The sequence below is a fragment of the Odocoileus virginianus genome, chromosome 31 (genome assembly GCF_023699985.2).
Source record: "Odocoileus virginianus isolate 20LAN1187 ecotype Illinois chromosome 31, Ovbor_1.2, whole genome shotgun sequence".
NCBI classification, from domain to species: domain Eukaryota; kingdom Metazoa; phylum Chordata; class Mammalia; order Artiodactyla; family Cervidae; genus Odocoileus; species Odocoileus virginianus.
The window spans coordinates 40,889,450-40,914,493 of NC_069704.1; the positions used below are offsets into that span (position 1 = coordinate 40,889,450).

Consider the following 25,044-nt stretch of genomic DNA (forward strand, 5'->3'; position numbering starts at 1 on the left):
TCTTTAGCACACACAGCCTCCACACAGTAGTAGTCATTCCTTCACTCTTTCAACTAACATTTATTTGGTGTCTATTATGTGCAAAGGTCTATCTCAAGTTCTGGGGATACAATAATGAACAAAATAGTCTGTACTGTCCCATAGCTTATGTTCTACTGGGAATATCAGACTGAAAAAAAGGGAAATAGATAACAGGACAGGTGATCACTGTTACGGAGAAAAAGAGCAAGGAAAAGGGAAAAAAGGAGGGTCAGGAACGGAAGTTTCCTAACTTAGGCAGGGCGGTTAGGGAGAGGCTCAGAGACCGGGAAGGAAAGAAGAAACAAGACATGAAGTTCTCTGGGAAAACTGGGTTCTAGGCAGGAGGGAAATAATGCAAAACCCGGAGGCAGGAGTCTGCCTGCTCTGTTACACAAGAATCAGCTGGAGTGTCCAGGGGAGCCGGACCCGAGGTCACGGGGACCATAGGAGGATCCTATAAGGCCTTGCAGACTTGGCTCTTGGTCTGAATGAGACAGGAAGTGGCATAATATGGCACATTTTACCAGGGTATCTCTGACTGATGTGTTGAGAGCAGACTGGTGGTGGGGAGGCGGGGGCAGGATATGGGTATAGAAGCAGGCAGATCATTTAAGGGGTAACTGCTAAAAATCCCACAAGAGAGGATGTTATTTGGTCAAGAGGAATGATGCTGGGAGTAGTAAGAATCGATAACGTTCTCAATAGATTTTTTTAAAAAAAATTTCTTTTGGCCACACGTCTTGGCGGCTCTTAGTTCCCTGACCAGGGATCGAACCCATGCCCTCAACAGTGAAAGCTCAGACTCCTAACCACTGAACCACCAAGGAATTCCCTTAAAATTATTATTTTGAAAAATACAATCACAACACCATTATCACAGATAAAAACACTTTAACAACAATGATTTAATATTATCAAATATTTAGTCAATCATGATTGCCTCATGATTTTTAAAAAATTCTGTAAAAAATATCAAAGATAAACAAAGCCAGGTATTAGTTAAAATATTAGTGTAAACATTTTATTCAGTGACTATTGACAGTAGGCCAGAAAGCTGAGCTCCATCCTGATTCGCAAAAAGGCCCCATAAAGAGAGAAAGGGGCAAGGACTCACGTGAAAAATTACAAAGGGTCGGTCCCTGCACATGCTTTAGGTGAGCAGTGTCTGCTGGCTGCTGATTATGCACTTTAGGATTCTACCTTCCCAGAGACTGGGAGACAGAAGCCCTCTCTTTCCTGATAATTACATTTCAGGAATGGTTTTCTAGTCCTTGCGACATGACACTTCAAAGTTAGAGAAGATGTGGAAGGAGGAGCCAAGATGGCGGAGGAATAGGACGGGGAGACCGCTTTCTCTCCTACAAATTCATCGAAAGAACATTTGAACACTGAGCAAATTTCACAAAACAACTTCTGATCGCTAGCAGAGGACATCAGGGCCCAGAAAAGCAGCCCATTGTCTTCGAAGGGAGGTAGGACAAAATATAAAAGATAAAAAGGGAGTCAAAAGAGCTACGGACGGAGACCCGTCCCGGGAAGGGAGCCTTAACAGAGGAAGTTTCCAATCACCAGGAAACCCTCGCACTGGCGGGACTGGGGGAAGTTTTCGGCAATCTAACTGGGAGGAAAAATTAAACAAGGCCCACAGATTACGTGCCTAAAAGCAACTCCCAGCAGAAAAGTACCCCAGACGCCCGCACCCGCCAGCAACAAGCGGGGGCAGAACGGAGAGGAGCGGGCGGCATTGCTTAGGGTAAGGACCGGCCTGAAGACCCTGAGAGCAATCGGAGGGAGCTTTTTTTAAACGGTGGGACAAAATTAACCGGCCGGAACACACTGCCTGCGGTTCGCGAAACAAAGGGACTGAGAAAGTCCAGAAAAGAGCCGGCCCATCCCCGCTGGAGGTAGGAGGCAGGGGGGAGGGGAAAAGGGCAAACTCAGCCCCTGAGAAGCCACCCCCTCCCATACTGCAAACAGGCCCCCGGCTCCTATCTAAAGACTTCCTGAGACCCGACTGGCGGCGCGCGCTGGGGCCGCGGAGGGGAAAAGCGCGCCGTACCCGGAGAGAGGGCGCCCAAGCCTCTGGCTGCCTGAACCGCTCACGCCGGGGAAGGCACAAAACGCAGGCGCAACCGAATCCGCACTTTTGTGGAGTACCGAAAACTGGAACCGCACTCAACGCAGGGCCCGCTCCATATAGAGCAGCCGGGAGCCTGAGCAGTGTAGACGGCGAAAGCACTGACACCCGTGAGCGGGGCAAACCCAGTGTGGCTGGTGAGCGCTATCCACACAGAGCGGTATCTGTCTGCAGCGCCCCGCCCTCCCCGTAGCAGGACTGAACTGAACTAGCGAACCTAAATAAGAGATCACCTCCGCCCGCCTGTGTCAGGGCGGAAATTAGACACTGAAGAGACGGCAAACAGAAGCCAAATAAACAAAGGGAACCGCTTCAGAAAGGACCGGTGCAACAGATTAAATTCCCTGAAGGTAACACCGACGACACGGGAAGGGGCCTACAGATATCGAGAAGTGTAAGCTGGAAAGAGGAGCTATCTAAAATTGAACTGAACCTACGCTGACAGCAACAACTCCAGAGAAATTCCTAGATATATATGTGCATATATTTTTTTAATTTAAAAAAAAATTTTTTTTTCTTTCCTTTTTTTTAAAATTTTTTCTCATTTATTTTCTTTTAAAATTCCCTATTACTCCCCCATTACTCCTCAACTTTCATTTTCATATATTTTTACGATTTTTTTAATTAGGGGAAAAATTTTTTTTTCTTTTTTTTTCTTTTTCTTGTTTTTCTCTCCTATTTCCTTTTAAAGTCCTCTAATACTCCTCTACTATTCCTTAATTTTCATTTTGATTTCACTATAACCTTGCAAAAAAAAAAAAGGAGAGAGAGAAGCCCTATTTTTAAACCAAACTTCATATACAGTTCTAAACTTTTTTGTGTTTTTGTTTTTAAATATTGTATTTCAAAGAGTCTAACCTCTACACTAGATTTTCAATCTTTGTTTTTCAGTAGTATGTGATATAAATTTTGGTCATTTAAGAATCCAGTATTCAGTTCCCATTTCTATTCAGGAGTGTGGTGATACTCTCCCACTTTTGACTCTCTGTTTTCTACCTCAGAACACCTCTATTTCCTCCATTCCCCTTCTCTTCCTAATCCAACTCTGTGAATCTTTGTGGGTGTCTGGGCTACGGAGAACACTTTGGGAACAGATAACTGCGTAGATCTGTCTCTCTCCTCTTGAGTCCCCTTTTTCTCCTCCTGCTCACCTCTATCTCCTTCCTCCCTCTCCTATTCTTCATGTAACTCTGTGAACCTCTCTGTCTCTCACGGTGGAGAATCTTTTCACCATTAACCTAGAGGTTTTATTATCAGTACTGTATAGTTGGAGAAGTCTTGAGACTATTGGAAGAATAAAACTGAAATCCAGAGGCAGGAGACTTAAGCCCAAATCCTGAGAAAACCAGAAAACTCCTGACTACACGGAACATTAAGGAATAAGAGACCATCCAAAAACTTCCATACCTACACCAAAACCAACCACCACCCAAGAGCCAATAAGCTCCAGTACAAGACATACCATGCAAATTCTTTAGCAACGCAGGAACATAGACCTGAGTGTCAACATACAGGCTCTCCAAAGTCACACCTAACACAGAGACCCATCGCAAAACTCATTACTGGACACTCCATTGCACTCCAGAGAGAAGAAATCCAATTCCACGCACCAGAACGCTGACACAAGCTTCCCTAACCAGGAAACCTTGACAAACCAATCGTCCAACCCCACCCACTGGGTGAAACTTCCACAATAAAAAGGAACCTCAGACCACAAGAATACAGAAAGCCCACTCCAGACACAGCAATCTAAACAAGATGAAAAGGCAGAGAAATACCCAACAGCTAAAGGAACATGAAAAAAGCCCACCAAGTCAAACAAAAGAGGAGGAAATAGGGAATCTACCTGAAAAAGAATCTACCTGAAAAACTCTGGAGGGAACCATGAGTAGAATAACAGAGACAGAAGATAGGATAAGTGAGTTAGAAGATAAAATGGTGGAAATAAATGAAGCAGAGAGGAAAAAAGAAAAAAGAATCAAAATAAATGAGGACAACCTCAGGGACCTCTGGGACAATGTGAAACGCCCCAACATTCGAATCATAGGAGTCCCAGAAGAAGAAGACAAAAAGAAAGGCCATGAGAAGATACTCGAGGAGATAATAGCTGAAAACTTCCCTAAAATGGGGAAGGAAATAGCCACCCAAGTCCAAGAAACCCAGAGAGTCCCAAACAGGATAAACCCAAGGCGAAACACCCCAAGACACATATTAATCAAATTAACAAAGATCAAACACAAAGAACAAATATTAAAAGCAGCAAGGGAGAAACAACAAATAACACACAAAGGGATTCCCATAAGGATAACAGCTGATCTATCAATAGAAACCCTTCAGGCCAGAAGGGAATGGCAGGACATACTTAGAGTAATGGAAGAGAATAACCTACAACCTAGATTACTCTACCCAGCAAGGATCTCATTCAGATATGAAGGAGAACTCAAAAGCTTTAGAGACAAGCAAAAGCTGAGAGAATTCAGCACCACCAAACCAGCTCTTCAACAAATACTAAAGGATCTTCTCTAGACAGGAAACACAGAAAGGTGGTATAAACGTGAACCCCAAACAACAAAATAAATGGTAACGGGACCATACCTATCAATAATTACCTTAAATGTAAATGGGTTGAATGCCCCAACCAAAAGACAAAGGCTGGCTGAATGGATACAAAAGCAAGACCCCTATATATGCTGTCTACAAGAGACCCACCTCAAAGCAAGGGACACATACAGACTAAAAGTGAAGGGCTGGAAAAAAATATTCCACGCAAACGGAGACCAAAAGAAAGCAGGAGTCGCAATACTCATATCAGATAAAATAGACTTTCAAATAAAGGCTGTGAAAAGAGACAAAGATGGACACTACATAATGATCAAAGGATCAATCCAAGAAGAAGATATAACAATTATAAATATATATGCACCCAACATAGGAGCACCGCAATATGTAAAGCAAACACTAACGAGTATGAAAGAGGAAATTAATAGTAACACAATAATAGTAGGAGACTTTAATACCCCACTCACAACTATGGATAGATCAACTAAACAGAAAATGAACAAGGAAACACAAACTTTAACGGACACAATGGACCAGCTAGACCTAATTGACATCTATAGGACGTTTCACCCCAAAACAATCAACTTCACCTTTTTCTCAAGTGCACACGGAACCTTATCCAGAATAGATCACATCCTGGGCCATAAATCTAGTCTTGGTAAATTCAAAAAGATTGAAATCATTCCAGTCATCTTTTCTGACCACAGTGCATTGAGATTAGATCTCAATTACAGGAAAAAAATTATTAAAAATTCAAACATATGGAGGCTAAACAACACGCTTCTGAATAACCAACAAATCATAGAAGAAATCAAAAAAGAAAATATGCATAGAAATGAATGAAAATGAAAACACAACAACCCAAAACCTATGGGACACTGTAAAAGCAGTGCTAAGGGGAAGATTCATAGCATTACAGGCCTACCTCAAGAAACAAGAAAAAAGTCAAATAAATAACCTAACTCTACACCTAAAGCAACTAGAGAAGGAAGAAATGAAGAACCCCAGGGTTAGTAGAAGGAAAGAAATCTTAAAAATTAGGGCAGAAATAAATGCAAAAGAAACTAAAGAGATCATAGCAAAAATTAACAAAGCTAAAAGCTGGTTTTTTGAAAAAATAAACAAAATTGACAAACCATTAGCAAGACTCATTAAGAAACAAAGGGAGAAGAACCAAATTAACAAAATTAGAAATGAAAATGGAGAGATCACAACAGACAACACTGAAATACAAAGGATCATAAGAGACTACTACCAGCAGCTCTATGCCAATAAAATGGACAACTTGGAAGAAATGGACAAGTTCTTAGAGAAGTATAACTTTCCAAAACTGAACCAGGAGGAAATAGAAGATCTTAACAAAATGATCACAAGCAAGGAAATCGAAACTGTAATCAGAAATCTTCCAGCAAACAAAAGCCCAGGACCAGATGGCTTCACAGCTGAATTCTACCAAAAATTTAGAGAAGAGCTAACACCTATCTTACTCAAACTCTTCCAGAAAATTGCAGAAGAAGGTAAACTTCCAAACTCATTCTATGAGGCCACCATCACCCTAATTCCAAAACCAGACAAAGATGCCACAAAAAAAGAAAACTACAGGCCAATATCACTGATGAACATAGATGCAAAAATCCTTAACAAAATTCTAGCAAACAGAATCCAACAACATATTAAAAAAATCATACATCATGACCAAGTGGGCTTTATCCCAGGAATGCAAGGATTCTTTAATATCCGCAAATCAATCAATGTAATACACCACATTAACAAATTGAAAGATAAAAACCATATGATTATCTCAATAGATGCAGAAAAAGCCTTTGACAAAATTCAACATCCATTTATGATTAAAACTCTCCAGAAAGCAGGAATAGAAGGAACATACCTCAACATAATAAAAGCTATATATGACAAACCCACAGCAAGCATCACCCTCAATGGTGAAAAATTGAAAGCATTTCCCCTGAAATCAGGAACAAGACAAGGGTGCCCACTCTCACCACTACTATTCAACATAGTTTTGGAAGTTTTGGCCACAGCAATCAGGGCAGAAAAAGAAGTAAAAGGAATCCATATAGGAAAAGAAGAAGTGAAACTCTCGCTGTCTGCAGATGACATGATCCTCTACATAGAAAACCCTAAAGACTCTACTAGAAAATTATTAGAGCTAATCAACGAATACAGTAAAGTTGCAGGATATAAAATTAACACACAGAAATCTCTTGCATTCCTATACACTAACAATGAGAAAACAGAGAAATTAAGGAAACAATACCATTCACCATTGCAACAAAAAGAATAAAACACTTAGGAGTATATCTACCTAAAGAAACAAAAGACCTATACATAGAAAACTATAAAACACTGATGAAAGAAATCAAAGAGGACACAAACAGATGGAGAAATATACCGTGTTCATGGATTGGAAGAATCAATATTGTCAAAATGGCTATACTACCCAAAGCAATCTATAGATTCAATGCAATCCCTATCAAACTACCAACGGTATTTTTCACAGAACTAGAACAAATAATTTCACAATTTGTATGGAAATACAAAAAACCTCGAATAGCCAAAGTAATCCTGAGAAAGAAGAATGGAACTGGAGGAATCAATCTGCCTGACTTCAGACTCTACTACAAAGCCACAGTCATCAAGACAGTATGGTACTGGCACAAAGACAGAAATATAGATCAATGGAACAGAATAGAAAGCCCAGAGATAAATCCACGAACCTATGGTCACCTTATCTTTGACAAAGGAGGCAAGGATATACAATGGAAAAAAGACAACCTCTTTAACAAGTGGTGCTGGGAAAACTGGTCAACCACCTGTAAAAGAATGAAACTAGAACACTTTCTAACACCATACACAAAAATAAACTCAAAATGGATTAAAGATCTAAATGTAAGACCAGAAACTATAAAACTCCTAGAGGAGAACATAGGCAAAACACTCTCCGACATAAATCACAGCAGGATCCTCTATGACCCACATCCCAGAATTTTAGAAATAAAAGCAGAAATAAACAAATGGGACCTAATGAAACTTAAAAGCTTTTGCACAACAAAGGAAACTATAAGCAAGGTGAAAAGACAGCCCTCAGATTGGGAGAAAATAATAGCAAACGAAGCAACAGACAAAGGATTAATCTCAAAAATATACAAACAACACCTCCAGCTCAACTCCAGAAAAATAAATGACCCAATCCAAAAATGGGCCAAAGAACTAAACAGACATTTCTCCAAGGAAGACATACAGATGGCTAACAAACATATGAAAAGATGCTCAACATCACTCATTATCAGAGAAATGCAAATCAAAACCACAATGAGGTACCATTATACGCCAGTCAGGATGGCTGCTATCCAAAAGTCTACAAGCAATAAATGCTGGAGAGGGTGTGGAGAAAAGGGAACCCTCTTACACTGTTGGTGGGAATGCAAATTAGTACAGCCACTATGGAAAACAGTATGGAGATTTCTTAAAAAGCTGGAAATAGAACTGCCATATGACCCAGCAATCCCACTTCTGGGCATACACACCAAGGAAACCAGATCTGAAAGAGACACGTGCACCCCAATGTTCATCGCAGCACTGTTTATAATAGCCAGGTCATGGAAGCAACCTAGATGCCCATCAGCAGACGAATGGATGAGGAAGCTGTGGTACATATACACCATGGAATATTACTCAGCCATTAAAAAGAATTCATTTGAATCAGTTCTAATGAGATGGATGAAACTGGAGCCCATTATACAGAGCGAAGTAAGCCAGAAAGATAAAGACCATTACAGTATACTAACACATATATATGGAATTTAGAAAGATGGTAACGATAACCCTATATGCAAAACAGAAAAAGAGACTCAGATGTATAGAACAGACTTGTGGACTCTGGGAGAAGGCGAGGGTGGGATGTTTCAAGAGAACAGCATTGAAACATGTATATTATCTAGGGTGAAACACATCACCAGCCCAGGTTGGGTGCATGAGACGAGTGCTCGGGCCTGGTGCACTGGGAAGACCCAGAGGGATTGGGTGGAGAGGGAGGTGGGAGGGGGGACCGGGATGGGGAATACATGTAAGTCCATGGCTAATTCATTTCAATGTATGACAAAAACTACTGTAATGATGTAAAGTAATTAGCCTCCAACTAATAAAAATAAATGGAAAAAAAAAAAAATAAAAAATAGGCACTTATGAATTGAGTATTCCTAAAACTCAGTAATGCAGAAACTAACCAAAATGTTTTTCAAATTCACATGATCTGGAATAATCTTTGATAAATAATTCTAGTTTAAATTTGCTCTAATTAAAATAGGTATATCTTTAGAATTATCAGGATTAAATATAATTCGGATAAATAACTTTTGTCCTACCAGGGTTTACCATTCAAGCAAATTTATGTCAATGCTTACAAAATTCGTCAGCAAGAAATGTAGCTGGGTATAATGGCCATCTGTCTAATGAAAGTTCCTTAATAGTCTAAACATCATTGTTGGGAGAAAATAATTTAGATGTATGTAATTGAAATAAAAATGTAGGTCAACTTTTTAGCAATAAAAAAAAAGTTAGAGAAGATATGTATCATCTCAAAGTGATAGAGAATGGATTCATAACTATAAACCCTTTTTGAATAAATAATAAAGGGAGGTTGAGGGGGCTACGTCAGGTGTCACCTAAAACAAACAGCAATTATTTTTTGATGAACAATGGATATTTTTTGACAGCTCTAAGCTTTTCCAAACAGGAACTCAAAAGAAGCTGGGTAGTCCCAGACACATGACCTTAAGCTGATAGAAGAAGCCATGTTCAGGTTTGGTCAAGACTCTCAGTGCAAGATTTTTTTTTTTTTTTCTCAGTACAAGATTTGAATGGAGTCTTCATGCTGAGAGTTCATTGCAGTGCTCAGAATCGCTATCCAAATAAGCTTAATACAAATAATGCTATTTGCAGCAACATGATGGATCAATAAATTATCATACAAAGTGAAGTACATCAGAAAAAGACAAATACCATATGATATTGCTTATATGTAGAATCTAAAATATAACACAAATGAACACATACATGAAACAGATACAGACTCATAGACATAGAGAACAGATTTATGCTTGCCAAGTAGGAAGGGTTGAGGGGGATGGATTGAGAGTTTGGGATTAGCAGATGTAAACTATTAGATAGAGGGTGGATAAACAACAAGGTCCTACTGTATGGCACAGGGGACTATTAATATATTTGATATTCAGTAGTAAACCATAATGGGAAAGAATATGAAATAGAATATATAACTAATGTATAACTAAATCACTTTGCTATACATCAGAAACACATTGTAAATCAACTATGCTTCAATAAAATATATAAAATATATTTTATATATTTAATAGATTCATTATTATATCTATGAATAAATTTAATAAATTATTAAATAAGTATACTTAATAAAACCTATAAATAAAATAAAATTTAAAAATAATACAAAAAAGGTTTATGTATTACAACCAGTTAACATTACCTCTCCAATCTCTTTTTAATCTATAGTTTCTTCATTTTTCCCTTATAATTTGTGGAAAAATCTGAGTCATTTGTTCCATAGACTCAAGGCTTTGCTGATGGGACCCTCATGGGTTATCATACTATGCTTCTTGGTGTCTGTATTTCCCAAAATTGGTAGTCAGGGGTGAGTTGCCTACTAGACATGCATGAAGAGATGAAGGAGTGGCAGCTGAGTGTAAGGTTGGGAGGTAGGAGAGAGGTCCTGGCTGCAATAATACATTGAGAATCATAGGCATGCAGAGTTTAAGGCCATGATTCTGGGGAGATGGTGAGGGAATAAGAGCAGACAGCCAAGAGAAATGCTCGAAGGCCTAATATGGAGGGGAAAGGATATGAGGAGCAGATCAGCTGAATATAGGTCAGCATCTCTGGGGGCTTCCCCGGTGCCTTAGTGGTAAAGCATCTGCTTGCAATATGGGAGACCCAAGTTCAATCTTTGGGTCGGGAAGATTCCTTGGAGAAGGGAATGGCTACCCATTCCAGTATTCTTGCCCGGGAAATCCCAGAGAGAGGAGCCTGGTCGGCTACGGTTCCTGGGGTGGCAAAGACTCGGACACAACTGAGCGCGAGCACAGCGTCTGTCCGTTTACATAGTTCAAAAGCAGGCTCTTGGTGACACCTTTAACTTCACAGTTGCACAAGCAGCTCTTACACACTGTTGATGGGCACGTGGACAGGTGCAAGCATTCTGGAGGATGGGCTCTGCCAAAGCCTTAAAGATGTCATAGAATTTGACACTTTTAAAGTCAAAAAGCCATTTTTTTCCTACCACGCTTCGCAGCATGTGGGATCCTAGTTCCCCAACCAGGGATCAAACCTATGCCCTTTGCATTAACAGCTCAGGGTCTTAACCACTGGACCACCAGGGAAGTCCTGTTCCCCTTTCCTGCTCCTCCCCCCGCCCCCGCCACAAAGCCATTTTTAATTTAAAAAAGACCCTAAGGAAATAAGTAGGATATCAGAAACAATTCAACTATAAAATTATCACATTAAGATAGTGAAAAATTGGAGACACTAAAATTGTTCAGAAATCAGGGACTATTTGGGTGAAAAAGATGGAGTCTAATGTAGCCATTAATGTTATGTTATATAGTGGAAGAGCTGTTTCTAAAATAATTCCTGTATTATCCTGCCCTGGGGAGAGGTGTGAGTCACGCTCAGTATGGTCAGTCTTAGGTATTGTGTCTTCATCTGGAATATCCTGTTTTGAGGGAATGGATCAGAGAGAACTTTGTATTGGCAGCATGACATGGTCACAGAAAGCTTTACCTTCAAATCTTGGGTCCTTAAGTCAACTTCTGTGAGTACGGTTGATCAGCACACATCAACTACCACTTCATAAAATGTCAACCTGGATTACTGGGGTTAGAAGGGTGATGGCTACATTTCCAAGAATCTCTTGTGCTAGGATTCTGGGTATAAATTAGGTTTTACTGTTTTGGATTGAAAAGTGGAGGTACAGGCCACCTTCCTACTGCTCCGGCTGTTTGATTCTTCCCTTTCTTTCATTCGCCACATCTCCTCTATCAGCAGATCGAGATGAGTCTACCTTTGAAATAAGTGTCTATGATAGAATCCAACTCATTCCCAATACCTCCACCAGTAACCTTGGTCCAAGCCACTGCCATCAGCTGCCTGGGTCAGGGTAATACCCTCCAAGCTGGTGCCTCTGTTTCTACCCTTGCCTCAACCCCACAGCTAATGTGAGCCTTTTGAAACCCAAGAGACACTTGTGACAGCTAACCATTTCCCTTAGAGCATGTGTGCTCAATCACTTCAGCCGTGTCCGACTCTTTCACCCCATGGATGGAAGATTATCCCGGCGAGAATACTGGAGTGAGTTGCTATTTTCTCCTCCAGGGGATCTTCCCAACCCCCTCTCCTGTGGCTCCCGCACTGGCTGCTGTATCCTTTACCACTAGCGCCACACGGGAAGCCCCATTTCCCTCAGGATAAAGCCGACGTCCTTACGACGGCCTCAATGTCCTGCAGGACCTGGGCCACCCACCCCACCTCTGATAGTGTCCCCTCATGGTGTCAGCTCCAGCCCGCCTCCATGCTGATCCTGATTCTAGCTGCCCCCTACTGATCTGCTAGTTCACGTCTTCAGATACCTTTTCATCAAAGCCTACTCTATTTGTGACACTACCAGTCAAGAGACTTACAGTTAAAAAAAAAATTCCAAAGCATCCATCACCATCTAAATGCTATGTAACTTATTTACTATCTCCCTCCTTCCGGGTAGAATGTAAATTCCACCAGGACAGAGATTTCTCTGTCTTGTCACTGACCAGTCCTAAAACTGGCGCTGTACCGAGCACACAGACAGCACTCAGTACGTATGTGGGGATTTTTCTTCAGCTTTTCCAGGGTGCAACCTTTAGCTCTGTGGTTCTCCAGGCAGTTGAGACTGTGGGCGTTTCCTGATCCCTGGATTGCAGTCACACAGGGTGTTCTGGAACCCATAGCTCCATCCTGGCCCTCCGCCTTCCTGGTTTCAGCCATGGCTATAGCTCCCCTGGTGGAGCAGTTCTCCAGGGTTCTGACTCCTGGAGATTCAACCTAGGGCTCGTTCCTCCAACTTTCCAATAGGTCTAAAAATATGCATTTTCCTGTCTTAAACTTCTCTACTTAGGGTACCTAGAATGGTTTCTATTTCTCTACTGAATCCTGAAACGTATGCAAGATAAAACTATTAGGCCAATGATGATTAAAACTGCATTTTTTCCTGACCATTTGTGTCTTAAATGTGAATTAGCTAAATAGAAGGAAGTTCAACCTCTGTCTCAGCTTTCAGGGTGTTGGACCAGTGAGCGCTCCAATGACAGAGGATAGAAGTGCTTCAGAAGAACCAAGTCAGCAGTTAGTCACACAGTGGGGCTCCTAGAGTTGGTAACCTGTCTCCATGTTTTCAGATGATGTCCTCAAGACCTAACCCCACCCCAGTCTCCACCCTCCATCAGTAGAACTGTGGCAGCTGAACCACAGTCCCAGAGCAGCTGTTAACATTGCATCTGTCACCACAGCTGTAGCCCTCTTAAGAGGGGAAAGCCCCAAATGCGATGTATCCTGCATGGGGCAAGGCGATGGATGTCACTTTTTTTCACTGTGACTAAGGCTTCTCAGGTGGCGCAGCGGTAAAGAATTTGCCTGCCAGTGCAGATGCAGGGAGCACGGGTTCAATCCCGGGTCAGGAAGAGCCCCTGAAGGAAATGGCAATTTGCCCCAGCATTCTTGCCTGGAAAATTCCATGGACAGAGGAGCCTGCTGGGCTACAGTCCATGGTGTCACAGAGCCGGACATGACTGAGCATACACAGCACATACCTAAGAAATAAGCCTCTTTTCCTTTAAAGAGTAAAGTGTGAATCAATTAGACCATATGTGTAGGTCTGGGAGAATTAAAGGGCATTGTCTCTGATATTTTCAGCTAGATCAGAAGTATCTGAAGTACAAGATACTTATTAACCAGGAAGGACTGTATTTGAGATGAAATCTGTAATAAAACAGCATGTTTATATATGTAACACACGATTTTGTAGTCTGAAAGAATATGCACTGTTAAAACTGGTTTATTTAGAGTAAAAGATAACTGAACATTAAAAAAAAAAATTCTACCTAGATAGACTTTTATGATTTAACAAGAGACAGCATCTTTTGATGATGGTGTCACCTCTCATGGACCGTCTATACCTACCTTTCCTGTTTCCTCCCTCCTAACAAAACCCTACCTCACAGGCAACAAGGTTGTCAGTGCTAAGGGACAGGCGGGCCGCCCATCCTCTTTCGCCAGAGCCCAGCCCAGGAGGGGCTGGGGTCGGCTCTATCAGGGACACAGGGCCAAAGCCTCCGGGCTCTGAGGCGCATTTCTCCCCGATAGAGCAGGGCGAGGGAGTACCTGTACTGCCATGTACTTTGCATCCCGCTTTGGCTCTGAACACTCTCATCGTAAGAAACAATGCCGAGTGGTTACAGCCACTTTAGGATGTCAGAGATGGTGAACAAACGCATCCTAGAAAATCTTGATGCTTTGGCTGACCCTGGAACCATCTTATCTCCAGACTACTAGTTACATGAGATAATAAAACATCCCATCGCTTACATCCCTGTCAGTCTAGTTTTCTACTTGCGCTGATCACATACTGACAGCAGCACTCTTTTGTCTTGCATAAAAGAAAAACTGTCCACTGTAACTTAAAAGCAACTTTATTTTAAAAACTACTATTACCTCATTTTTTAGAAAATGAGTAAAACCGAGTTTAGGGAAGTTAAGTAATTTTCCTCCAAAGTTATACTGGTGGAGTTATATTCAAACTCAATCCGGACTCTGAAGCCCACATTCTGTCTACTTACGTAGTTAAGAAATGAACAAGCCTATAGTTTACTGTCCATGTCTTAACAAAACACATACACACAGATGCAGGTAGTAATAAACTTTCATCCATTTTCACTCATACATGAATCTGGCTTTGGGCTTTCTACCCGTTACTTGTATTTATTTGTCAGTACAAATGCAGGCTTTGGAGGCTTGTCCACAAAAGCAGATGTGTCCTGTCTTCTCCCCACACTCCTACTGTCCAGCCTGTATATCAGGAATGTAAAACAGGCTGTGGGGACTCTGATTCAGGGTTGTAATGTTCAATCTCCAATACACTTGAAATGGCAAAACAGTGAGCTACAAAGTGATATATGCTCTTCCTCAAGTTTTTGTGAAAGAATCAGAGAATTAAAGACTGTGAAACATCAAATGTCTACTGAGGCAGGGACTTTGAGTTAGCCCAGAAAAGCAGAAGTTTTTGAACCAAACAAACCCAGAGAGGGACCACCTCCTTGGTGGTCCCGCAGTTAACACTTCATGCTTCCACTGAAGGGGGTCTAGGTTGGATCTCTGCACAGACCTAAGAGTCCCACATGCCACAGCATGCCCCCCGCCCCCCATGAAACCAAGAAAAAGGATTACAATGGAGACTTACTGGCATTAGCTGTAGAAAAGGAGCAAACATTAAAGCTCAGAGAACAAAAAAAGCTGTTGGTTCATCAAAACTGTCTCAGACCAAATACGACTTCCATGGCACACGTCTTCAAGACCCTTTTTGCTCAGCTGCCCTCTACAGTGAGGAGAGAAACCACAAGAGCTCCATCTAGCAGAACTCAATGAGCTCTTACCTAAGAAGGGGCAATGTGGGGACTACATAGTCAATCCCGCCGCCTAGCTACTGATTATGCGGCTTGAAGGGCTTAGTGAAAAGCCCAGCGGTGATGAATTTAAAAACAGGCTCAAGGAACAACAACAAAAAAAAAACCCAACAAAAAAATAAAAACGGGCTCAAGGAACAGAAGGGCTTCCCTGGTAGCTCAGACAGAAAATGAATCTGTCTGCAATGCTGACAGACCTGGGTTCAATCCCTGGATTGAGAAGATCCCTTGGAGAAGGGAATGGCAACCCACTCCAGCATGCCTGCCAGGAGAATTCCATGGACAGAGGAGCCTGGGCTTTAGTCCATGGTGTCGCAGAGAGTCAGACACGACGGAGCAACTAACACAAGGAACAGAAGGGAGACTAAAGACAGGAGTATCCTTCCCAAACCTCTAGGGCCAGCTAAGTCAGAAGGGAGCATTTCTCACAGAGCCTGTGTGGTTCCCAACCGTTCCAGGGGCGCTTTGCTAAGCTCGAAGCAAAGGGAGCCGTGATGCCGTGTCTAATGACCACAGACACTGCCACAGGCGGCCTGCCCCAACCTCCAGGGTGTCTCCGTGGCCCTGCTCTGCAGACCAGGACTAAGGAGAGACGCTGGTCCTCAGGGACCACACACGGGATGGGTCAAGAGTGTGCGGAGCTGCTGAAAGGAACAAGACCACAATGAACTACAAGGCCAGTGCGGCCAGGGAGAGCGGGGTCCAAGCCAATGCCGGGACAGGAGACAGAGTCGGGCCTCTCAAACTTAAAGCTTCTCAAGTGAGAGTTCATCTGTCAAGTGTTGATGAGGTCACTATCCAATCATCTCCACTTTCTTTTTCACCTGGGGTTGTTTTTCAGTATTTGAGCTGGTGGGGTGATAATTAGCAACGAGCAGTCACAGGTTTCTTCTGAGAAAGTTCAAGTGGAGCTGGAAGAGGTGAGGGTGGGAGCAGTGAGTCCTAGGACCACCGTGACCCCGAAGGCACCTGTAGGACTGGGAGGAGTCAAGTCTTCACTTCCCTCTCTTCTGATGACACCTATGGCTAGGGGCTCTCAGCAATGAACAGGAAGTGCTTGCCTAAGATACCCAGGAGAAAAAAGGGCACAGAGAGGCCCAGGCCCAAACCTTCAGAGCATCAGTCCAGAGGGATGGGACATGGAGTGAGAATGTGCGGAGAAGCAGTTCCATTCACCTTTTCTGAGAGATCCTTGGAATCTCTCTTTTGTTTGAAAACACTCAGGCGAAGGAAAACTAAACTAACATTTATTGAGCTCCTACAGTGTATGTCCAGCCTTGTGCAAGGACATTTCATCGACAGTATTCCACAGCATCCTCACGCCAACCCTGTGAGGTAGGTATTGTCCTCGATTTGTCAGATGAGGACTCTGAGGCTCAGAAAGGTTAGGTAGTTTGTTCAGTCACACTATTAGTAATGGACAGAGCTGAGGGTGAGTCTCAGACTCCAGACATCTCTGATCTCTCTCAAGCGCTGCCTCTTGGGAGGAAGGAGGGAGCAACAGCGTCTCCTACCCTGAGAACCAAGACGTCCCCAGAGAAGGAGCCTGTCCTCGCCCAGACCGTCCCTTCTCTGCCTGGGGAGGGTGCAGTCCGCTGAAGAGCTAAGACATAAATATAAAAATAAATAGCAGGGACCAACCCCCCAGCAGTGAGGGTGTGCACTTTCCTCACTGTGGGAAGGTCATCATGCCGTTCACAGCCACCGTGGAAGGGAGCCACGTGTGGGCCCTGTGGGGAAAACTGGGACAATGGCTGGAGTGGGTGGGCTAAACAGGCCCCTTCTGGGTCGAACAGATTTGAGAACAAAACGTCTGGAGCAGGCAGCAGTCGTGGGCACAGTCACCACCGTCCTCCATCTGCTCACTTTACCGGTGTTTGTGATCCAGCAGGGATTCGAAGTTGGGAGAACAGACAAGTTTGTGCTTTATGTGTCCCAGGACTGTCATGTCGCCTGTCCTGCTGTCTCCAAGGCCCACGGACACCAGCTCCTGCCAATCAACAGAGATGGAGATGAAAGGCAAGACCACACATCCCACTGCTCAGTCCTGTGACTTTAATGTGATGATCCCAAGAGCCCTTCCCCCATACTCAGCACCAAGTTGTCAACATCTTGAACGGCCTCCACCCCGACCGGGCTCACTCTCACCTGCAGGAAAGAGCAAGTGGTCCCCATCGTCACGTCCAGAGTCACCTTGCCAAGGAGGAGCTGCACCTTCCCTGACTTGCGGATGAGCAGCTTGCCGACCTGTCCCTCTGTCAGGTCAGCCAGGGTACAAGTGTTCTCTGCCAGCCTGGCTTCCTGTGAAGACAAGCAGGGGATGGAAACTGGGTGAGGAACTGTCTCCTCCATCCTTCAAGAACAAACCCTTTCCCAAAGGGAGGCATCAGCAAAGGTTAGAATGAGCTCCCCAGACTTCCCTGGTGATCCAGTAGCTAAGACTCTGAACTCCCAATGCAGGGAACCGGGTTCAATTCCTGGTCAGGGAACTAGACCCCACATGCCACAACTAAGAGTTCACATGCCACAACTAACACCCCAACCCAGCGATTGAACCCGGGTCTCCTGCGTTGCAGACAGATGCTTTACCATCGGAGCCACCAAGGAAGCCCTTTAAAAAAACAACAATATTTAAAAAAAAGAAACAAAGAATGAGCTTCCCAGAGAGGGCCTTTTCCTGGGAATGCCTGCCACTGGTCAATAAACAAAACAAAAAAACCCAAACCACAGATAAATGGACAAAGTATCAGTAACTGCTGAAACTAGGTGATGGTACATGAGAACTTATATTCTCTCATTTGTATATGTTCAAACAGCTCACTGTGAAAAATAAACACACACACAATTTGGGCTGAAGCACAAAGCCCCATGCCCCTTGCAGGCAGCAAGAACGCATATTATTCTCAAATTTCACCACGGGCGACATCCCTCTGCTTCCCCCTCCAGGTGGCTATTTCCCCTCCAGGTGCCACGCATCTTCACAGCCCTCACTGGTGAGCATACCCGGTCTTTCTCTTGCTTTATAACCACCATCTGCCCATCCTCGCTCTGCACCTCCGTCTTGATGGGCTTGATGTCCTGAGTGGGTGGCTGGCCGGGGAGTGAGTCCGGCAGCTGAAGGAACAGCAGCTCTTCCTCCTGCGTGAGGCTCAGCTCCCTGAGCAGCTCCGCCACAGACACATCCTTCGGGAGGCCTGGGATCTTCCTGGCTGCTCTGAGAGGAGCCTTCATCTTGGCCTCCTCATCCTCATCTCGGGGCTCCTCTTTCACTACCCAAGACAACAGAACGTGAAGGCGATCAGAGGCCACCTCCTGCCACCTCACCACACCATCCCGTCCGCCGGGTCTGCTCCCGTCCCTCAGCCAGGAAGCTGGAGGGAAACTGTGCTTAGAAAGAGGGGCCCAATACTTCTGTGACTTATTTAAACAGGGCGGCCCAGTGATTACGAATCCACCTGCCAATGGCAGGGGACACAGGTTTGAACCCTGGTCTGGGGAGGATCCTACATGCTGCAGAACAACAAGCCCATGTGCCACAACTACTGAGCCTGTGCTCTAGAGCCCAGGAACCACAACTGCTGAAGCCCGCACGCCCTAGAGCCTGTGCTTGGCAATAAGAAAAGTCATTGCAATGAGAAGTCCGCACACCACAACAAAGAGTAGCCCCCACTTGCTGCAACCAGAGAAAGCTGGTGTGGAGCAATGAAGACCCAGCACAGCCAAAAATAAATAAACCTTAAAAAAAAGGAACTAACTCATTCTTTAAAAAAAAATTAAATAAATGAAAACAGGTAGCTGGGGCTGGGCCCACCAATTCCCATCAGGGGCTGGGAAGTGCTAAGAAAAGACTTAGCAGCAGCAGTCAGGCAGGCTCGCTCCTGCAGGAACGGCTAGAGGAAAGGAGACGAGACCGGAACTGACCGAGTACCTTTCACAGCAGGCACATCCACCTCCATATCCTCTTCCTTGGGGCCGGCCAGCCGTGGTTTAACATCTGCTTCCTCATTCTCTTCCTTAAAAAGCCAGCCCGAGTGAGCCAGCGGCAGTTGCACAGGCATATTTCGAGTGTCATTCCTAAGCCCAGGGTCATCGATGAACTGCCAAAGAAAAGTCGGGTGGTCACACAGCAGGGCCAGCATACGCACGTACCTGGAGGGCAGTCCACCTTGCCCGGTCACTCGGTCGTGTCCGACTATAGCCCTCCAGAGTCCTCTGTCCATGGGATTTTCCAGGCAACAATACTGGAGTGGGTTGCCGTTTCCTTCTCCAGGGGATCTTCATGACCCAGGGATCGAACCTGTGTCTCCTGCATCTTCTGCACTGTAGGTGGATTCTTTACACCTCTGAGCCACCTGGGAAGCCCACAGTCCACCTTAGCTCTTTTCCAATCAAAGATTCCTGCCGCTCACCAGACTTTCAGGACATTAGAGAGCTTCCCCCATCCTGGTTCCCTGGAAGTGCTTTTCATCACAAAAGCAGCCCCTTTCCCTTGTCTGCTGGTACCTACATCATCCTTCTCCAGCATGCGCAGGATCTGTTTTGTTTCTTCATCTGTTTCCCTCTTCTCCTTTTTGATGTTGATGATGTGAGAGGGCCCCACGTCTGACATATCCACGGTCTTATCCCAGTTCCCTGTGGAAAACCACCCACAGTTCACCAGGAGTGAATGAGGAGCCAACAGCAAGGAAGGCTAAACTGGGAGCAAGCGGGGGACACCACCACCCTGGTCCTTCTCTTGGGCAGTCTGGACTGAAATCCACTGATTCCTTCCTCCCAGAGTCCTGGCAGCTTTGTACCCTTTTTCTTCATCATTTCGGCGGGGCCCTGCTCGAAGATGGAGTGGGACTGGATCACTTCTGGGCGCCCCCGGCCCCGTCCATGGCCCTCTCGCTGTCGGTCTCTGTCCCTTTCACGCTTCTCTTTCTTGACAGTTACTTCTTCCTTGGGCCTGGAAAAGCAAATGGGTCAAAGGAAACTACTGACCTCACCTGCATCCGAGAACTGGTCTCACTCTCCCACACCACTCTGCTCCACCGGAGGGGAGTTTATGAGCCAACAACTATATCGTGAGAAGAACAGCACCCACCTGTGTGGGTGGTCTAGCACCTTTTTCACTTCCTTGATGAGGTTGAGTCCTTCAGTTTACTGTACTTTACCTTTTTGGAGAGTGTATACTAGAATTATAACACAAAAGGTGAATTACAGAGATTGCCCCCAAATGTGGATTTTTTTTTTTTCTGGTATTGACTGAAAGCAGGAAGGTTGCAACGCAAAAGAATATAAGGGAAAATTCCTGACCCATCGTTGCCCAAACTATTGGCTCTCAACTCTGGCTATAAAACATAATCTCTCTCTGAAGTTAGACAGAGAAGAAGAAATATTGTATGACATCCCTTATATGTGGAATCTAAAAAGGAATTATACATACGAATTTACTTCAAAACAGAAAGAGACTCACAGACTTAGAAATCGAACTTGTAGCTGCTTGTACACACTGCTATATTTAAAATGTATAACCAACAAGGACCTGCTGTATAGCACATAGAACTCTGCTCAATGTTATGTGGAGGCCTGGTTGGGAGGGGGAGAATGGATACATGTATAGGTATGGCTGAGTCCCTTCACTGTTAAACTAAAACTATCATAACATTGTTAAATGGCTATACTCTAATAAAAAAAATTAAAAGTTAAAAAAAAGATAATCACTGTTTCATTGCAAATAAGTTAAAAAAATTTTAAGGATGAATTCCCAGGCATAAGTATTTTTTTAAAGCTTGCACATTAGAATCACCTGGGAGTCAGGGTTGGCAATCACTACCAAAAAGAACTAAATCTACAAATTTAAACTTCTGAGCCACCTACTTAGTTATTTCCCCAAAGGTCCAAATTCAGAGCAAGTAAACAAAGGGGCAAGGCTTCCCAGGTGGCACTAGTGGTAAAGAATACAGGAGACACAAGAGATGCAGGTTCGATCCCTGGGCTGGGAAGATCCCCTGGAGTAGGGAATGGCGACCCACTCCAGTATTCTTGCCTGGAGAATCCCATGGACAGAGGAGCCTGGCGGGCTACAGTCCATGGGGTGGCAAAGAGTCGGACTCAAGTGAGCGACTGAGCACACACGCACAAACAAGGCGCGAGTATTCAGGAGGCCTAGCTACTTACTCTTCCTTGATCTTCCGACTGATGATATTTGGGGTGAAGGTTTTCTGAAAGTAAAATACAGGAGTCACTGATTCGGTAAATTCTGGTCCCAAAGTACAGAGGAAAAGAAAAACTTCCAAAGGGCATCTTCTATGGATGAAGACCAATATGGCTCTCTTCGGCACATTCCACACTGTTGTCAAATATCTACTGAAATGGACAGGTGCTTGAAAAGGAGGAATGTCATGCCAAGGGGATGGTGAAGCTATATATAGAAGCGGGCATCAAAAAACATTTAAATGGCAGCCTCAGTCTCTGCCTCTTGAAAGGACAGCCCTCATGACTCTAAAAGCAGAGGAATTTACCTACTCTCACACTTCATCTTCAAATTGCTATGAAGACCAGACAGTATTATAGAGACTTAGCTCTACCAGCAAGGTTCAAATGGGAAAGACAGATCTGCCAGCACTCACAAACTGATGATTGGGTTAGACTGCCACCAGAATTTACAAAGGGAAACAGGTCTTCAAAAACTGGCTGTTTTATGCTCTGTCATCCTCCCCACTCTTTACAGTCTACCCTTCATATCTACAGTCACAAACATAATAGAAGACACAGAGGCTCTAATATCACATCTAAGACTCAATACTTTGGACCAGAAGTCTGCATACTGGGATCCAGGGCAAATTCAGAACGCTCTTAAACTGCAGGCAAAGTTTATGTCTGCGTGGCTATCATGGGTTTCTGAATGGTAGCCAAGACACACCAAAAGGAAATAAACCCTGCTCAAGTTGCTTCTGAGCTAACTAGGATTCTGTTCTTCAGCCATCTCTGAGAGCCATGTCAACATCTCAGACCCAGTATCTTGACTTGAATGCAGGGCAAGCTACCCAGAAATTGCAAGCGGAAGTCTGAAGACCAGATTCTCAAGGCCCAACACCACGCCTGGCGCACGGTAGGCCCTACAGTCAAATACCCCGGTGCCTGGAATTCAGCGTAGTTGGGTTTCTGTAGAAAGGTGCCGTCGGGTACCTTCTTGACTCCCCCGAGGGTGAGGTCCCTGGAGCGGATGGAGGGAAGGCGGCCCGGGGTGAGGGGAGGTGCCGGCCTTCGCCCAATAAGCCCCCGCGCCCCAGAAAGTAGGGGTCGGGGCCCTCCCGGAGCGCTGGGCTCGCCCGCGGCGTTTCCTTCCGACATGATGCCTGGGAAAGAAGGCGAAAAGGGGTAACGAAGTCACTCGAGGAGGAAGGACTCGCGGACCCTGAGCGGAACCCCACCCACGTGGCCTCCCGCCCCCCAGTCGGCGCGTCCCTCCCGCAGCGACTCAGCTCCTCCCCCTCCCACGTGGCGGGGCTCCCCCGACCACCCCGGCCAGGGCCCTTGGCTTGCCTTCTCCCAGGCCCCCGGCCAGGCAAGAGGCAAAGACGCACTCCTCCGCACCCAGGCCGTAGTTCCACACCACGCGGGTCCCGATTTCACCTCCGACGCGACGCGCAGCGTGTTCCGAGTCTCGGCGCCGGGCGGAAGTCTGCGTGGCAGGGCCCGGGCGCCGCCATCTTGTCGCGGGGCGGAAGTGAGGTCGGTGGGCGGGGCCGGGCCACAGTATTTATCCCGCGGCGTCTCGCTCCCCTCCGCCTTCTCTTCCCGGTTCTTCCCGGAGTCGGGAAAAGCTGGGTTGAGAGGGCGAAAAAAGAAGAGGGGAAGGGTCTAGGGGAAGGGTACGTTGGCGGAGTCTTGGCCCCGGGCATAAGGTGGGGGCGCCCAGCTCAGGTCTGGGGCCGGGAGGCCGTCTGGACGCAACGTGGGACTGGGGAGCTTCGGGGTCGAGACTCGGGATGGGGCGGAGATGCGGGGCAGAGAGCGAGACCCCGACTCCGAGCCCTGGAGCTCTAGGCTGGGTCCGGCCGAGCCTCGATCGCCGGTTTGGTGATGACCTTGGAGTGGTCACTGCACCTCCGGGCTGGGTCCTCGCCCTCGTTTGGGGATCTCCATCGGACTCCTGGTGGGGTCCTGGGGTGGGACTGAGGACGTGGGGCCGTGAGCACAGCGCTGGAGCAGCTGAAGCGGTTGAAGCGGGTGCCTAATCGCACCTGCCCTAGGCTTGTGACTGGGGGTCCTTGTATACACGCTTGTTCCAGTCCTGGAACCTGAAAAACGAAGTTCGTTCTACTGGGAGGGACAGATTTAACGAACTTTCGTCGTGACTCTGATGTTTGTAATTAAACATAAAAAATGCCTTTACTGTCGTTCACTTCCAAAACCATGTAACTTTAGAGATAGCTTGAGGGAAGGGAAACATTTGTTAGAATTTCACACAGAGTAACTATTAAAACTTTTGCAATATATTCCAGCCCCATCACAGAGATTTCATATTGTACCACAATTTTGAAACCTCCCTTTTCAAATAACATTTCTTTGTGGCTACATCAAACAACTGCGTAATTCTTGGGTGGCTGTGTCATGATTTGTGTGTCGCTGTTTGGACACAAAATGGTTCCTTTATCCTGTTGAAAATACCGCTGTTTTGAGCATCTGGTGCCTTTAAAGTACTTGAGTCTTTTGGGTTCTATTCCTAGGATGAATTTCCAGGCTTATGATAACTGGTCAAAAGAAGATGGACTTTATTTTTTTTTTTTTTTTTTTTTGCTTGGAAGTAACAGTAGATACATGAGTAGTTGTAAGAAATAGTGCAGAGGGACTACCTTGGTGACTCAGTAGCTACTAAGACTTGGGGCTCCCAAGACCGGAGGTCTGGGTTTGATCCCTGGTCAGGGAATGGTGTTTTACATGCCTCAACAAAGATGGAAGATTCCAAGTGTGGCAACTAACCCTTGGCACAGCCAAATAAATAAATAGGTTAGAAAAAAGCGTGTGGAGATACCAAGTATGCTTTACTTAGTTTCCCCAATGGTACCATATTGTAAACTAGTATAGTATCACAACTGAAATATCAACATTGACCGTCACATACAAGACAGTCCTTCACCCCAAGGATTCCCTCAAATGCCCTTTTACAGCCGCACTTCCTCCTTCTCACCCCTCCCTGGTAGTTACTAATCTTTTCTCTATCTTTATACTTTTGTTATTTCCAGAGTGGAGATCCTTCAAAGATGGAAAACAGTGTGTGACTTCTTGGGATTTCCTTGTTCACTCATAATTCCCTGGAGATGATCCAAGCTGTTGCATGTATCATGCATGTATATAACTACTTCATTCCTTTATATTGCTGAATTTCCATGGTTTGTCTATCTCCATCCTTCGAAGAACATCTGGGTTGTTTTCAGTTAGGGGCCATCATGAATAAAGCTGCTATGCACATACATGTACAGGCTTTTAAATGTTTTTCTTTCTCTTGGGATAAATGCCCATGAGTGCAATTGTTAGGTTGAATGATAGTTGTATGCTTCATTTTATCGGAAACGGCCA

At 44.8% G+C, this 25,044-nt stretch overlaps 1 protein-coding gene and 1 long non-coding RNA gene across 3 annotated transcripts; one reads left to right on the forward strand and one right to left on the reverse strand.

The window, feature by feature from the left end:
• Positions 1-16,707: 16,707 nt before the first annotated feature.
• Positions 16,708-23,129, reverse strand: POLR3D (RNA polymerase III subunit D). Its single transcript, XM_020899926.2, has 9 exons — positions 23,008-23,129; positions 22,651-22,820; positions 21,640-21,683; positions 20,274-20,425; positions 19,985-20,109; positions 19,406-19,574; positions 18,481-18,746; positions 17,626-17,778; positions 16,708-17,467 (listed from the first exon to the last, which is right to left on the reverse strand). The coding sequence occupies exons 2-9, from the start codon at positions 22,813-22,815 to the stop codon at positions 17,345-17,347; spliced, it is 1,197 nt and encodes a 398-aa protein (XP_020755585.2). The 5' UTR covers positions 22,816-22,820; positions 23,008-23,129; the 3' UTR covers positions 16,708-17,344.
• LOC110141175 (uncharacterized) lies at positions 23,115-24,940 on the forward strand. 2 transcript variants are annotated; one of them, XR_011485030.1, is made up of 2 exons: positions 23,115-23,196; positions 24,711-24,940. It is a non-coding gene; the product is annotated as an uncharacterized lncRNA (long non-coding RNA). The 2 variants fall into 2 exon arrangements; XR_002314995.2 differs by lacking the exon at positions 23,115-23,196 and adding an exon at positions 23,217-23,336.
• Positions 24,941-25,044: the final 104 nt, after the last annotated feature.

Coding starts and splice junctions, on each gene's coding strand:
- POLR3D (XM_020899926.2), bottom strand. CDS start 22,815: ATGTCGGAAGGAAACGCCGCGGGCGAGCCCAGCGCTCCGGGAGGGCCC. Junction 21,684..22,650: donor CCCTCGGGGGAGTCAAGAAG/GTACCCGACGGC, acceptor TTTTACTTTCAG/AAAACCTTCACCCCAAATAT. Junction 18,747..19,405: donor GGATGTGCCTGCTGTGAAAG/GTACTCGGTCAG, acceptor TGTCTTGGGTAG/TGAAAGAGGAGCCCCGAGAT.